The sequence below is a fragment of the Adiantum capillus-veneris genome, chromosome 10 (genome assembly GCF_014529385.1).
Source record: "Adiantum capillus-veneris isolate H3 chromosome 10, ASM1452938v2, whole genome shotgun sequence".
In the NCBI taxonomy this organism is placed as follows: Eukaryota; Viridiplantae; Streptophyta; class Polypodiopsida; order Polypodiales; family Pteridaceae; genus Adiantum; species Adiantum capillus-veneris.
In genome coordinates, this window is record NC_140940.1 from 67,495,977 (window position 1) to 67,511,178 (window position 15,202).

The 15,202-nt window shown below is 45.7% G+C and overlaps 1 protein-coding gene across 7 annotated transcripts in view; it reads right to left on the minus strand.

The window, feature by feature from the left end:
* LOC147448991 (phosphatidylinositol 4-phosphate 5-kinase 9-like) overlaps nucleotides 1-15,202 on the minus strand; it is a 210,822-nt gene that overhangs the window by 60,173 nt on the left and 135,447 nt on the right. For all 7 annotated transcript variants that reach the window (XR_015189390.1, XR_015189389.1, XM_086521375.1 and 4 more), the window contains one exon: nucleotides 5,029-5,216. Coding sequence is in view for 5 of the 7 variants with exons in the window: in XM_086521375.1 (XP_086377501.1) it covers nucleotides 5,029-5,216 (188 nt within the window). In the remaining 2 variants the exon portion in view is untranslated. The remainder of the gene's footprint in view (nucleotides 1-5,028; nucleotides 5,217-15,202) is intronic.

Consider the following 15,202-nt stretch of genomic DNA (forward strand, 5'->3'; position numbering starts at 1 on the left):
AAAAAACCTGCAAACAAGTCAGCCAGGCACTTTTTCCGAAGAGAAAATGCTGTCGAGCCAGGTGCAGAGGGCCTTCGGAAGCGAAGAGGATAGGGGGGGGGGGGATGGGGGGACGGCGAGGACGAAGAGGGCAGCCGTGCAATGTGCGGGTGCACAAGCAGCAGCGAGCGGGGGGATGGAGTGGGGAAGGCAAAGCGAGAGGAGGGCAGCGGGCTGCGGGCAGCCTTTGGGGCAGCGCGCAGATAGGGGGGGGCAGCGGGTGGGCTGAGGGGCAACGCGCAGGGGCTGAAGGGGGTGGGGGGACAGTGTAGGGGCAGCGGGTGGGGAGGAGGGGGGGGGGGGGGGGGGGGGGGGGGAGGGTAGCAATGGCACAGCAAGGGGGGGGGGGGCAACCAGCAGTAGCGAGCGGGGTGCCCAAATTTTTCGGCTGGCTGATGCAGATTTACCTCATACAGTTCCAGCAGAGCTGATACAACACCTGTTCAAAGACTTTCAAAAGGTCCGGGGCCACAAGCTAATAGCTACAAGGCTTGGCCATGCCATGGGTATGACCAACTTTCCAGCTGTGAAGTCTACTAGTCGCACTTTCTCTTTGCTATCCAAGGATGTGACTATTCAAGCATGTCAAGAGCTATTGAGTTCGGATCACCCAAATTATGAGCGAAACAGACGGCTTCTTGCAATCTTCAGGTATTACTTTCTGGCTCGAGATGCCAAAGAAGACAAGGAAAAAACTAATCTTCTCACTACATTCTCCCACTGCGACGGGCTATACTGTTTATTCCACACTATCCCTTGTGGATTCCACCAGATTCTCTTCAGCTCTTTGCAGTCTAGGGCTAAAAGATTTCGGGCCCAAGTGCAGTATGTACAGTTAAGTTTTAAATGTTTTGCGGCACCTCTCTTGGCATGGGTAATAAACATACCTATTAACCCAAATGAAGTGGATGAGGAGCAGGGAACCTCGAAAGGGAAAAGGAAAACCGTGAGCATGCAGGTTGACCCCACGGTCACCAAGAAAAAGAAGATCAAGGCGAAAGTAGTGAAGGATACAGTGAAGTCTCTACTCTCCTTGCTAGTTTCTCAGAGCCAGCAGACTAGGGTACATCTTCAGCGTCACACGTCTACTTCTACCCCTGGTTCTGCTGTGCCGACACCAGTGTCTACTACCGCTCCTTAGGAGAGGATGGTCATTTCACCCATACAGGATCCTCTTCCTTTTTCTCCCATCTTCACTCATACGCCGGTCAACATATCTCTCGCTCCACCTACAACAACAATCTCCGAGGCACCTACTATACCAATTGTACCTACTTCTAGTCGCCGGCTGTGCCACAGGTGCGCCCTCCATCATCACATGCAGCTGAGGGATTTTCAGGTAGGACCGACTCCACTTCTCTGTTTCAGCTTTCAAAGAAGTTACTTCAGGACTCCAGAGCTGCTATTGCGACCATCGAGCTAGGCGCAGAGCAGCTAGCTGCAACGCACCAGCATCACTTCGCCACATACGCAGCTATGGAGGGATCTTTGCGAGTTGCCGAGAGTGCCATCGCAGATCGAGATGCAACGATTTTTGTACTACAGCAAGCATTGAAGATAAAGTCAAAGATTATTGATGACCTAAAAGCACAGGTGCAGGGATTTCAAGAAATGCTTATGTATGGGAACACGCCTACCCAGGCTCCTGTAGGATATGGATGGACTGGTCCAAGGATACAGGTCCAGAATCCAGCAGGATTTGCAACGCTAGCAGGTCCCTCTCAGCCCTCTCAGCAGTTCATGGGACACTACCCACAGCCCCAGTACCACTACTTTACTCAGCAGGGGTCTCAGGTCCAGATGCCATACATGCAGAGCTAGAGTGTTCCTTGCTGTGACGGTGTTGCTCGTGCACACCGCCATGGTTGTGTTACTAGGCGTCCAGAGTTCACTTCAGGGCAGGTGCTTCCATCCGCTGTGCAGCAGATGGCTGCTACAACCACAGGAAGCTAGGTTATGCAGAGCACAGTACAGCAACCGCATAGTTATACAATCGATCTGATGGCTCCTCCCGATCCGGATACTTCTGGAGCAGCAATGGTGACGACACTTTCCCTTGGGTGACAGGACTGTGCTCTTGCCCCACCTTTCATTGTACATATAGTTACTTTTGCAGTTTCATTCAGTTTTGGCTCACCGAGACGGTGACCAGTCTTGTGGTGGGCAACCTATAGCAGGCTACAGTGTCACTTTCACAGGACACAGTTAGAGTTAGTACAGTTGGTTTGGTCTGTTCACACTGGACGGACACTCTAGGCAGTGACACGTGGCAGGGATACGGATGGTGGCCTAGTGGACATGTGGCCAGGTCACACTTAGCTGGCTGACATTTATGAGCCGTTGGTGGCTCTTTATGATTGTATCTATGAGTAGTAGCCGTTGGGTCATTATCATTATCTTTTATAGATGGTCGGGTCATCGTCTAGGTAGTGAGTCTTACACAGAGCACTACTTCACCATCCCTGCACATCTGAGCCTCGACACCCCATTTGTACCTGTGAGTCCTGGGCTGGAGCTGAGTGTGCTGCCACGCCAGAGTCTGTACATGGTTCTTTGAGCTAGTCGAGTCCACATGTTCTGGTCCACTGTTGTGTCTCTGTTGTTATCCATTGTTTCTGTGTTTCATTCTGTTTGAGAGAGTTTCCATTTGTTTGAGTGAGATTGTCACGCACATTGCACTGAGGGGCACCCACACTGTAGAGAGCACAACACATTATCCACGCTACAAATTCGGAAACTTGATATTCACCTTAGCCAAAACGCTAGTGAGCTCCTCCATAGCTGTTTGTGCAGGCGTGTGTTGCTCAAGAGCTCGATGTAACATTATGGGCGAGAAATTTATAGGGGAAGGGTACATAGGAGGTGAAGAACTAGTTGAGGGAATGGAGGTAGTTGTGGGGGAAGGTAGGGGTAATGGGGCTGGTAGACTTCTGCTCGGCACAAAGGGTTGACACTTCCTGTGGTAGTACTTTAGAGGACTTAGTAGTGGGGTTTGTCGCTCTTTTGACTGCCTTGTATGTGTCATGCAGTAACCAGAAGCCCACCCAAGCTTTGGGCACGAAGACCTGTAACTTTTTGAACACTGGTTTAGACGCCACTAAACCAAGGCGAGTGACTGGACCACTTAGCTAGACCTCGACGAGAGAGGACTAGACCAGGCCGAGAGACTACTACACCAGGACGAGAGACTACTAGACCAATAGGTCTAGAACTAACCAGGTCAAGGAGAAACTACATTGTACCAAGCTGAAGCAGCCCAACCCAGTCAAAACCAACAGACCAATACAGAGAGTTTAAACCCAGCAGCTCCTCGGCTTGACCTTCCACAGAGTGAGACTTCAGTTGAGGTCAGCTCCAGCCCAGAACTCATGGGTACAATGGGGGTGACGAGGCTCAACTGTGCAGGGATGGTGAAGACGTGTTGTGCGTGAACTCAAGATACTAGACTCAAGAACTCACAACCATACAAAGAAGTTGACAATATGATCCAAACCAACTACGGATATATATCAGCAGAGAAGAATGGAGTCCCAAAGCCAATGGATGGCAATTTCCTGAAAGCTGGCAGCAAACCAACGGATGAAATGCTGAAGACACACTGGTAGCCTGTTACAATTGTTTGAATTGAGCTTGGCCTTGAACTCCTATCCACCTGTGAACATTCATAATCAACTAGTCTATATAGTGTGCAACTTTCTGGACTCCTTATTTCATCCATTCATTATACCCATTACGAGCTAAAATATAGAGCTTACATATCTTCTACTGTAAGACCAAACTGACCCAATCCCTGAAAAAGCCAGCTAAAGGGTCACTCCAAACCCTAAGTGCATGTGAAAGGAACCCTCTAGAAAAATTTCTTCCAATTTTCCTCACTGGACCGTCTAAAGAAAGTAGTAGGAACCTTGGCAAAGTCCTGCTACATTGTTGTGCCCAAGTGTGAGGCTTTTGTTCCCATCATAACAGACTTGGAAATCTCTGTCATTGGGTAGCCTGTATATGAGGATAACCTATTATCACAGTAGCTTGAACCCTTAGTTCTGTATTCTGTTGTGCATCTATCCCGGACAGAGTTTTGTGCATATAAACCAGGTTTGAATGCCCGTCTCCCAAGACAATGTCCAGTCTCTGAAACAGAAGAATGGTCAGTTTCACTATCACCTTTTTTTTTTGACAATAAAGTGAAGGTCATACAGTCATCAGCTAAACCTGAGTTGGAGGTTTGTGGGATACTTTATGTCATACCCTGATGAAGGTGGTGCACTGCAATTGAAGAGTCCCAAAATGATGTGGATGTGGTCTAATAGTATCTTTTATCCAACCGTAAAATAAAAGAAACCTGATAGGAGTTTTAAAGTCATCAATTTCTTTGGATGAATATCTTTACAGAAGAACAAGCCTCGTCTAAGAGGAAAACTTGCTTAACCTGACCAAACAGAATGGTGGCTGAGCTCTGCAGACCAATTATTTGACTACAGATCATTTTGCTGGGCAAAATGCTGATGGTCCCAATAATTCATATAATAAAAATTACATTTACAGATGAGGGAAGTGAGATTGACATTACACTTTGGTAGGATACCACAAGATGCAATGTTAAAATGGTATTGGATGCAAAATTGATGGAAGGGAAAGGAGGGAGACGAAGAACACATGGGGATTTTTTTGACACTTTGGTACCACGCCACAAGATGCGATGCTAAAAAGTCTATTGGATGCAAAATTTGTGCAAGAAAATATAGGGAGATGAAGAAGGCAATAAGAATTTCTTTATTTTTTAGTTTATTTTTTTGGGTTGAGTGGGGGGAAGATGGTTGTGAGGAGGGGGAGTTTCTCAAAGAGAATTGATGTTGAGTAGATCATTAGAGAAACAGGTTGTTGTTGCAAAACTGATCGATGGAATTTTGGAAGGAGAGGCTACATAGTTTGATGTGTAAGTATTGAATAATTTAAAGATAAGCCAAAAAAAAATCATATTCTCTGACATACTCAAAAAAAGCTAGCCGCCAGGTCGGTTCAAGGAGGAAATCAAAGTCCAAATCCTGGTCTTTCAGTATGGTTGTCTCATCCAATTCAATATTCTTAGATGAGCGTCCTTGCAAAGAACCTTTGAGATCATATTTGCGATGAATCCTTAGCTCTGTCCAAAATATGTTTCCCATGATCACCACTTGTATCTAATGGCAGGAAAAATTCAGAATGTCAATATTGGTAAAACAAGAGAGAAATGAAAACTTTGAAGGTAATCATAACTTTAGATCAACGATATGCCTGCTGTAAGTCAACATATTTAAGGCATTGATTAATGCAGCCTCCACATGTGCCTCAAGTTGTGTTACAGGCACATGTTTGTGTACCAGCAGCATATGGAGCTATATGTGTGCATGTGCACAAATGTGTGTGTGTGTGTGTGTGTGTGTGTGCATGTGCACAAATATGTGTGTGTGCGTGTGTGCTGCTCCACCTCCATCTCATGCTGTCTTACATGCTCGATAAAGTTTGTTATCTTATGTCACACCCATCTTGTCTTCAGCAGATGCCTTGGCTTTGAAAAAGGATTTTACAGAAACTGCATTAAAGTGAATTCTATCAGGTTCAATCCCTAGAATTATCCCAAATAGGATGGTCTTATAGTTAAAATATTCGTTCAATTTTGGGACCACTCAAGCAGCCATTGTTGTTGATAATGAATCAGGCATGTCATAAGCAATCCCTTCCTCATTGTCATAAAGAGGGGCTTGTTTTCACCCAAGCAGTCTTTCTGTGAGTACTTTTCCAATTGGAGACTCAATACTCTCATGCACCATAAATAGTCTTCTAAGATGTTGGTTAATTGTATGAAGGTGTGTCTACTTTCTGGTTCTCAAGAAGCACAATATGGGGTTATTCCACGAAGGAAAATTATAAATAATTTTCCAATACCTTTATAGGTGTGGAATATGCTTAATAGAAAATCAAGTAGTGTTGATTATGCAAGAGGATATTGAGAAAGATTTTGATATACTCAAATGGGATTTTATTGCTCAAACAATAACTTGTCTCGGTCTTGACAACTAAAATGCTAAACAATGCTTTGCTGGTATCGTTGATGTAAAGCTTACTAATGCATGAATTTTTGGTCGTTTGGCTAGACAATGATGTCTTTTGAGTTCTCTCCTCTATGCTAATGCCACACATCCTTTGTTTCCCTTTTTGGAAGCATTTGACTACTATTAGTCAATTGCATGATTTGCTTTTACCTCCTAGTATACACTTTATAGAGCAAGCTTATGTGGATGTTTTCATGCCTTGTAGACATCAATCTGACGTTAAAAAATGATAATATCTGCTTTTGAATTGTTTGGATTAGCTACTAGATTGAAAGTGAATTTTATGAGATTTGAAACCGGCAAGTCGCCTGACACCGTGGTAAAACAGTGAAACAATACCAAAATTGACAGAAAACAGCAAACAAGAACTGAAAGAGAACACTGGAAATGAGACAAAGTAGGCAGACTTTCCCGCTCAAAGATATGGCCCATCTAACAAGCACCCAGCAGCAGAGAAATTTGTTCTGGTGCTATGTACGTGAAGTGGGTAGCCTCAGAGTAGTATGCTCAGAGTCTCAATCAAGTTCCAATGGTGCGTAGTACAATTGAATAACTCAAATGTGTAAAAGAACAGAACTTAGATAGTAGACCAACAAGCAGACTAGTGATCGAGACAACACAAAAAACACAAAAAGTGCTCAATAAAGCCTCTTCCCAAACTTTCTAATGAACCACCTGTAATACAAGCACAAACCCAAAAAGCTTTGAACTTCATGCACATTCTTTAGTTCTGGCCGATTCCGAATGGTTTCTACCTTAGCCGGGTCCATTTGTACACCCTTTGCAAAGACAATGTGTCCCAAAAAGTGTATCTCTGGTAGGAAAAACTCAAAAGGCATCACCAAATCCTCATACTATCCAAAGGATGTCCTAAACGTAGTCTTGTAAACATCTCCATGAGTGATCCTAATCTAATGATAGCCACCTTTCAGGTTGATTTGGTTGAAACATGACGGACCTTGTAGTCTATCAAGTATATCATCGATCCTAGGTAATGAAAACCTATTTTCGTGGTGAATTTATTGAGAGATCTATAATCAATGCACATTCTCCAAGATCTATCTTTCTTCAAAACTAGCACTGTTGAAGAAAAAGGCGATATACTTGGTTGAATTATACTCTTTTCGAGAAGTTCTTTTACTTGGTCCATCATTTCCTCATTCTCGGCTTTGCTCACTCTGTAGCCCTAGTGAGCAAAATGGCGATGTACTTGGTTGAATTAGACCCTTTTCAAGAAGTTATTTTGCTTGGTTCATTATTTCCTCATTCTAGGCTTTGCTCACTCTCTAAGGTGGCCGGTTCAGTGGTGTATTGCCAAGTATCAAATCAATTGTATAATCTTCAGGTCTCTTAGGAAATAGCTCTCTAGGAAAACCCTGAGAGAAACAATCGGCTTGAGCTTGCAAAAATTCTTGGCGTTCTTGTTCTTATTCTGACAAATTTGACGTGTTATGTTCTTTCTAATCTCTCAAAAAGATCGAGTAAACAAAAAGCTTGTAGTTCATTACTTTGGAAATGACCCAAGCCTATACAAGTGGGACACATTCTTCCTTTAATTTTACAATTTGGATGATTTCTTTGCCTCTCATTCTTCAATGTGGCTACTCTCATTCTTCTACTCTAAGGTTTTTCCTACAAAACCAGTTCTGCCTTTAACTTACCCCTTTGACAAACCAATGCCTACCACCACAAGGAAAAAGTCTTTCAACAACAAAAAGAAGAAGGGCATTATTGATACCACTATATATGTGTTGTGTGTGTCTGTGTGTGTGTGTGTGTGTGTTTTGCAGGAAAAGTGCGTTGTGCTCTCTAGTGTGGGTGCTCCTCATTTCAATATGTGTGAAACCTCACTCCAACAGAAAGAAAACACAACACAACAACGGAATGAGAAACTTACAGACACAACAATAGACTCAGAACACCATGGAACTCATGGAACCAATACAGACTCAGGCTAGCAGCACACTCAGCTCCAAGCCCAAGACTCATAGGTCAATGGGGGTGTTGAGGCTCCAATGTGCAGGAAGAGTGTGAATGTGCGGTGCTGGACATAAGACACAAGACTCAAGACACTAGACCAAAGAAATAAGATGAAGCATACGACGACTAGAACCAATCACACATGTATACAATCATAAAGAGCCATCAACAACTAGAAAAATATAAGACACACACACACAACACACACACACACACACACACAGACATACATATACATATATATATATGTTGCAGGAAAAGTGCGTTGTGCTCTCTAGTGTGGGTGCTCCTCATTGCAATATGTGTGAAATCTCACTCCAACAGAAAGAAAACACAACACAACAACGGAATGAGAAACTTACAGACACAACAATAGACTCAGAACACCATGGAACTCGACTAACTCATGGAACCAATACAGACTCAGGCTAGCAGCACACTCAGCTCCAAGCCCAAGACTCACATGTCAATGGGGGTGTCGAGGCTCCAATGTGCAGAAAGAGTGCGAATGTGCAATGCTGGACATAAGACACAAGACTCAAGACACTAGACCAAAGAAATAAGATGAAGCATACGACGACTAGAACCAATCACACATGTATACAATCATAAAGAGCCATCAACAACTAGCAAAATATACCAATCCAGCTACATCTATCTCCAAACTTTGGTGGTGGTGATCAGGCCACGGTGTCTACTAGACCACCACCCATATCACTCGTACGTGTCAGTGCCCAGGCAAGAGTCCGTCTAGTGTGAACTCGAGACCAATTGTAACTAACTGCCTGTCCTGTGCAAGTGGCATTGTAGCCCTGCTATAGGTTGCCCGCCACAAGACCACTTACCGTCTTGGTGAGAGAAACCACTGAACTGTGAAAGGGGATTGCAGGTACTAAGTGAGTTGAGAAAGGATTCTACCACAAATGCGGAGCAAAGCATGTTAAGCAAGATGCACCCATTAACTGTAATCTCTCTACAGCTTTAATTCTCTCTTCGCCACGTTAAGCCAGTAGGGTAGGGGTAAGAAGAGGGTAGGTAGGAGCTAGGGCTAGATATGAGTGAGAGCTGTGCATTGGGTGGTAGGGGTGAGGGGAGAGAGGGTAGGGGTGGGTAGGCGCGAGGGGGAGTAGAAAAGGTAGGGCCGAGGAGAGAGAGAGAGAGAGAGAGAGAGAGAGAAATGAAATGAAATGATATATTAACGTCTTCAAAAGGCCAAAATGATCTATGAGACCATCAGATACAAAGTGGTGAATCTAATACAATGTCTGAAGTACAAGTACAAAAAGTACACAAAGAGGGGGGGGGGGGGGGGGGGGGGGGGGGGGGCGTTAGAGGCGAGAGGGGAGAGGATAGCGGCAAGGGGGTTGGGTAGGGGCGAGGGTAGGGGGTAGGGGTGAGGGAAGAGAGAGTGGGGACAGTGTAGACAGAAGATATTCAACCATTTTAGGTGTTTCTAGAACCTTGAGTGCTTTTAAAAATTTAGAGACATCTGGTGGATGAAGCTTAAGGTGACTTGTTTGTAGGATTTGAAAGAAGCAGGCCCTCTGTGACCCTTGCAAAACAACTCCCATGCAGAATCCATACAGGAGAATTTGCGAGTTGTACCATCACTAGGCTGACCAAAAGTTTTACAAAGAAATCTCTTTCAAAATTATCAGTGCATGACTCTTTTGTCGATTTGGAAGAGGCTAATCTTATCTTCTAGGACATAGGACACAAAAAATACGACTGTCCGCTAGCTATTTTCTTGGTTGTTGCAAAAACTTGATGTAGCAGCACCGGTTGGTCCCACAACCATGCAGCTGAAAGAACAGGTTGGGGATTGTCAGAGTCACCGAATTTGATTTCTTGAACTGGGTGTTGAGAGGGTATTTCTGAAGATGTTTCTGCAAGTGAATAGGTTACGCCTTTTGGAGCATAGAGACATCATGAGCTGGAGCTGGTGTTTTATTGATATAGAAATCTGCATATGCTTCTTGTAGCCATACTTGTGGAAGCTCGTCGAAGTGTAGTTCATCGAACACAAAGGTGAGCTTTGACTTGGTTGGATAGTCAGACATACCTGTATCCTAGCTAGGTGGCACTCTACGGCCAGCTATTGTAAGGATATTGGAAGATGGGTTATTCTCAGGTAAAGATTCAATGGAGACCTCATAACCAGACATAGACTTGGTACCTTCCAACCACTCCAGTAAGTCTTCTTCGGGGTTGACTCCACTGACAAAGAACTATGTTGCACCACTCGATCTATCCCTCCTTCAAGGTGGATGGGCTTCATTGGGGAGCCAGGAGTATGTATCCACATGGTGTCATTGCCCCAATCATGTAGCGCTTAGTGTGCCGAAGCCATGGTCGACCGATGAGCAAAGGAAACCCTCCCTCAACTTGGGGAGGATGAACCACAACAAAATCCAAGCTAAAGGTGAAGTCTTGTACCTGCAGAGGCACCTTGTCCACTATGCCCAGTGGGTAGACTGTCCTCTGGTTAAAGTAATTGTGAAGGGGGCGGATCGGGTAGGCTGTAGACCTAATGCCAACATGGTGAACTCGGGCATCATGTTGATGCCAGATCCCCCATCCACTATCACTCCTGAGAATTGCCGTCCCAAGATGGACACAGTGAGACAAGGGCTTCTATAATCACTGAGGGAAGCAACGGGTAGGATATCATATAGGATTGATGGTTGCACCGAGAGGCGTCTGCCACTAGGACCTGCTCAGGGGTGAAGTGATTGAAAAACGGCAAGGGGTTCACTTCAAAAACCCGCATCTAGCCGAAGCATGTCATAGAGCGACACCTGTTGGAAGGTGTTCTTCAAGATAGTCTCTACTGTAAGCTTTTCTTTTCCTACTAGTGTTTTCTCTGGTACCTTGATTTGTTGTAGGTCAACTATTGCTTACAAGAAAGCCCCATAAATATCGGAGAGCAGAGAGGAAGATCCTCTCTTGGCACTAGGGGATGACTTGTCGATTGCTGGAAGCGGGGTATTCATTGATGAGATAGTTGGTGGAAGAGTGGAAGTTGCTGGAAGGCTAAGACCAAGGGCTGCCCTCTAGGCCCGAGTGAGGACACTAGTGGGATCCTCTACCTGCTGGAATTTGTCATGAGGGGCCACCACAAGAGTAGAAGGTGACGGTTGAGGGATGGTGCTTACTGCTATCAGATTGAGTTTGAGAAAGGTGAATTCAGGTTGGCTATGACTTGGGCTCAAAGATGTAGATGCGCATTCTTTTGGACAGTCCTTACTGTAGTTATCCTGAGCCTCAAGGCAATGTCGGCAAGGAGGACGCCCTTTTGGCAGAGGATCTTTGTTTTGGTAATGCCCATATTCCTCACCTATGTAGCACAAAATGGGCCGATTGGATGAGCAATTCGGGGGATGAGGTGGTCTTTGTTCTGGCGGCATGGAGGTGGAGGCTGAGGTGTAGAAGGTCTGAGGGACAGAGGTAGCATTAGCATGATAAAAGCTCTGAGATAGAAAATTTCTCTGTATATTTTGCATAGGGTGTATTCAGCAAGGGTGGCATGTAGTTTGGATGACCATATGGGGAAACCATGTTAGGTGCAGGTGCTAACCCTTGTTGAACGCTCTGTTGTAGTTTCCGCAATCCCTTTAGGTAGTAGCAATTCTGGTCTTCATGTCCATATTTTTCACAAAGGTGGCAATAATCTCGAAGGGGGCATTCATGTAGAGGATTCCCTAGAGAGCAACATGAGCTACACGAGACCACAACCTTAGACTCTTGCTGAGCCTTGAGCTCTTCTAGCTCCTGCTTGATCTGGTCCAATGCATATTGATCCCCCCATGTCACAAATGTGATCACTAGCGTAGAAGCAATCTATTCTAGATAGATTCACGTCCCCTACTCTGCAGCGGGCAGTCGAGAGAAAGAGAGGCTATCTGAGGGGCATATAAGACCTGCATGCTGCCATACATCTGAAATCCTCAAGGTCATACATAGACGCTCCCAAGCTGCCCCGTGAGCTGTAGCATGGCTGCCTCTAATCCTATCTGAGGGGTCCTCCAGCATGTTGAAGTCTTCCCAACACACCATTTCTCTGCATGAGGGCAGGGAATCCACAATATGTGCCCAAAACTCAACTTGTTCACTCCCATGGTTGGGCGCATAGATGTTCAAGAACCCAATAAGGCTACCTTGAACCTACATAGTGATCCGTTGGGCCTTGACTGGCACAATAATACCTCTGCCCACAATGCCCGGGCTTCCATGAGTCTGCAATAGTCATACATACACCACCTTGAATGCCTCTAGGCCTGAAAGCAACTAACCAAAAGGTCTCATAGAGACCACGCAAGATCTGACCTATGAGACTACGCAAGATCTTACCAAAACGCCGAGTACGGCTCTCACAAAGGTGATATCCCTATAGCATAAGTATGTCAATCATGCCACCCACAAGACATCTCAAAAGCTCCTATTGCAGAAAATCCCTCTGACCCAAAAACTTGGGTCTCCCTAAACCTTGCACATTCCATGAGGCAATCCTCATGGAATCAATGAGAGAAGACCGATGCTACTACAACAGCCAACCTCGCAATCTTCGAGGCCGGCTTGGATGGAGAGTAATCCGCATTTGAGAGACCCCGAGATAGGCGTGTCTGTAGTGACTATCCAACCCAAACCCAAGCAGAGAATTCGGTCCGTAGGGCTACATCCTTTGTCCAAGAATCCTCATGTATAAATAAATAGCAAGGAGTACTCTGAGTTTCTGCAAAGAAGTACACCACAATGTATTTACATCTAGCTACATCAGGTGGCGTCACACTGAACTTGGCTAGCAGCCAAAGTGTCTGGATTAAGTTAGTCACACCCAGGTCCTTGGTGTGGTGCGAGAACTCTAAAGCCTGGACTTAAAGCCAATCTAGGACTGTGTGTAGAGTCCACTCTGTTTGATCTCTGCCATGCAACGGGAAGGAGAATCCAACCGCTGTAACCAAAGCCTTTAGTAGTATCTCTGGCAGCTAGAAAAAGAACGTGTACTCAGAAACAAGCTACCTCGAGGTCAGAAGATAGGTCATCGAGAAATCGGATAAAGCTGTAGTCGAAGAAATACCACCATTAGCGAATATCAAAACTGGTCAATCCACGAGGGACTAACGCAAAAGGAAAGACATGTAACAAAGGTGGTGCCCTCAGGTAGGGTGGTCCCTCTCGAGCTGTTCGGCTCGTAGCGAAGGTACTACCAAGAGAGCGTCGGCGGACTGTGGATGGAGCGTCCAGTTCCCTGTGTCAGAGGAGGAGTGCGAGAAGGGTCAGGAGACAATACTCGAGGCTCAAGCGGGGGAGATGATGGGGGCAGGAGGTGGGGCTGGAGTAGAGAGAGGGGGAGGGAGAGGTGGAGGCGGAGGCGGAGCAGAGAAGGTGGGAAACGGGGGGGGGAGCGGGCTGCCATGGGGGGAGGTGAAGCTGAGGTGAAAGGAGGCTTCTCAAGGAAATCCTGCTATAAACGGTCGAAACGGTTCCCTGTAGGAACCCACTCCTGTTGGGCTGCCGAAGGTCGGCCACCAAGAGAGGCACTGAGACGAGCCCATCCGTGTTGACAATAATTGTGCACTTGTTTCCAGCCATCAGGTGGCTGGTCAATGGTCTCTGAAGAGGTACCAGCTTGTGTGCCCTCGCTGTTGAGCATGCGACACAGGTCGAGATCTCCTGCGAGGAAAGGCTTTCGCTAGATGTCCCATCTGTCTGCAAATGAAGCACTGGTTTGGGAGTCCCGAATACTCCACCCTCTGGCAAAGCCAACCGCCACTCACCCTAGGTAAGAGGACTACCTTCGGGAGAGTGTGGGTGTCCCAAACAGAACGCGTATTGTGGGTATACCTGGAGCCTTGGCAGCAACTGAAGTTGTCGCACGTAGAGACTTCAAGACTATCCCTATCTCAGAACCAATTCTTGAAAGAATCATAAAGTACTCTCTCCTAAGGCTGGGAAGCAAACCAAATTTGGCAGATCTGCTTCCTCGGCAAGTACATCTGAAGTTGGGTCCAAACCATGGCGCCACTATTGCAAATGAGCCCTAACCGCTCGGTTGGCCAACGAGATCATCTAAATGACCTTGGCAGCCATCTCGAGAGTCTCAAAATAAATCTGGTAGTATCCTCACCTGAGAAGTTGTATGTCGATGATCTTTTCCACCTTTGTTAGAAGAGAGCCTGTAGGAGATCGCGCACCTCGCCTCTGCTAGGACGACTGCCAATGATCGTACAGATAACAGAGGTGGCTTGAAGGCGCTCCACCTTTGTTGCAAGGCTCGCTTCTCTGCTGGCAACAAAGCAAGTCGGATGGTGGGCTCAAGGGGACTTCATATAAGTCCCTCTGAGGCGGAGCACGAGAGCCCATCTGTGTCTGCTACTGCAAATGTAGGCAAAAAGAGATCGTTCTCCTACTAGAGCGGGTCAAAGCCGTTGGTAAATCCTATCAAGTAGAAACAAAGCGGGGGGCGGGGGAGGGGGGGGGGGGGCTACAAGCGATGGCATTTGTTCGGCCTATTCCACGCCTATGATAACATTGTGCATTCCTCAACTCATTGTGCATTCCTCAACTGGGAAAGCTCCTTCTGAGGTTAATTATGGAAAACCATATCTTCCCTCAATCCTTCTTACCAAGGATAAAATATTTGCAGCTGATAAATTTGTGCGAGATCTTGACACCGCTCACACCTAGGTAAAACGCGCTTTCAAAGATCTCAAGAGAAACATAAGAAAGAAGGAGATAAACATCGTCGTGAACTCAAACTAGTTGAAGGACAATTTGTTCTTCTAAAGTTTGACTCAAGAAATAGGCGAAGCAGAAAGGAAAAGTTGTAAAACTTTCCAATAGACGTTATAGCCCGTTTAAGTTTATATGCCAGATTAATGAAGTTAAATTTCGGCTGGATCTTCCACGCAGTTGGAAAATCCATAATGATTTTCACATGAGTCTTCTACGACATTACATTGCCGAATCCCCTACTGAACAGTCATGAAACTAAAGAAATTTTTTTTCCCAAATAGATTAAACATCATCGGGAGCCACAACCAAAGTTTGAAATGACTCATTAGAAGTACTTAGATAAGAAGAGTTTACTCCAG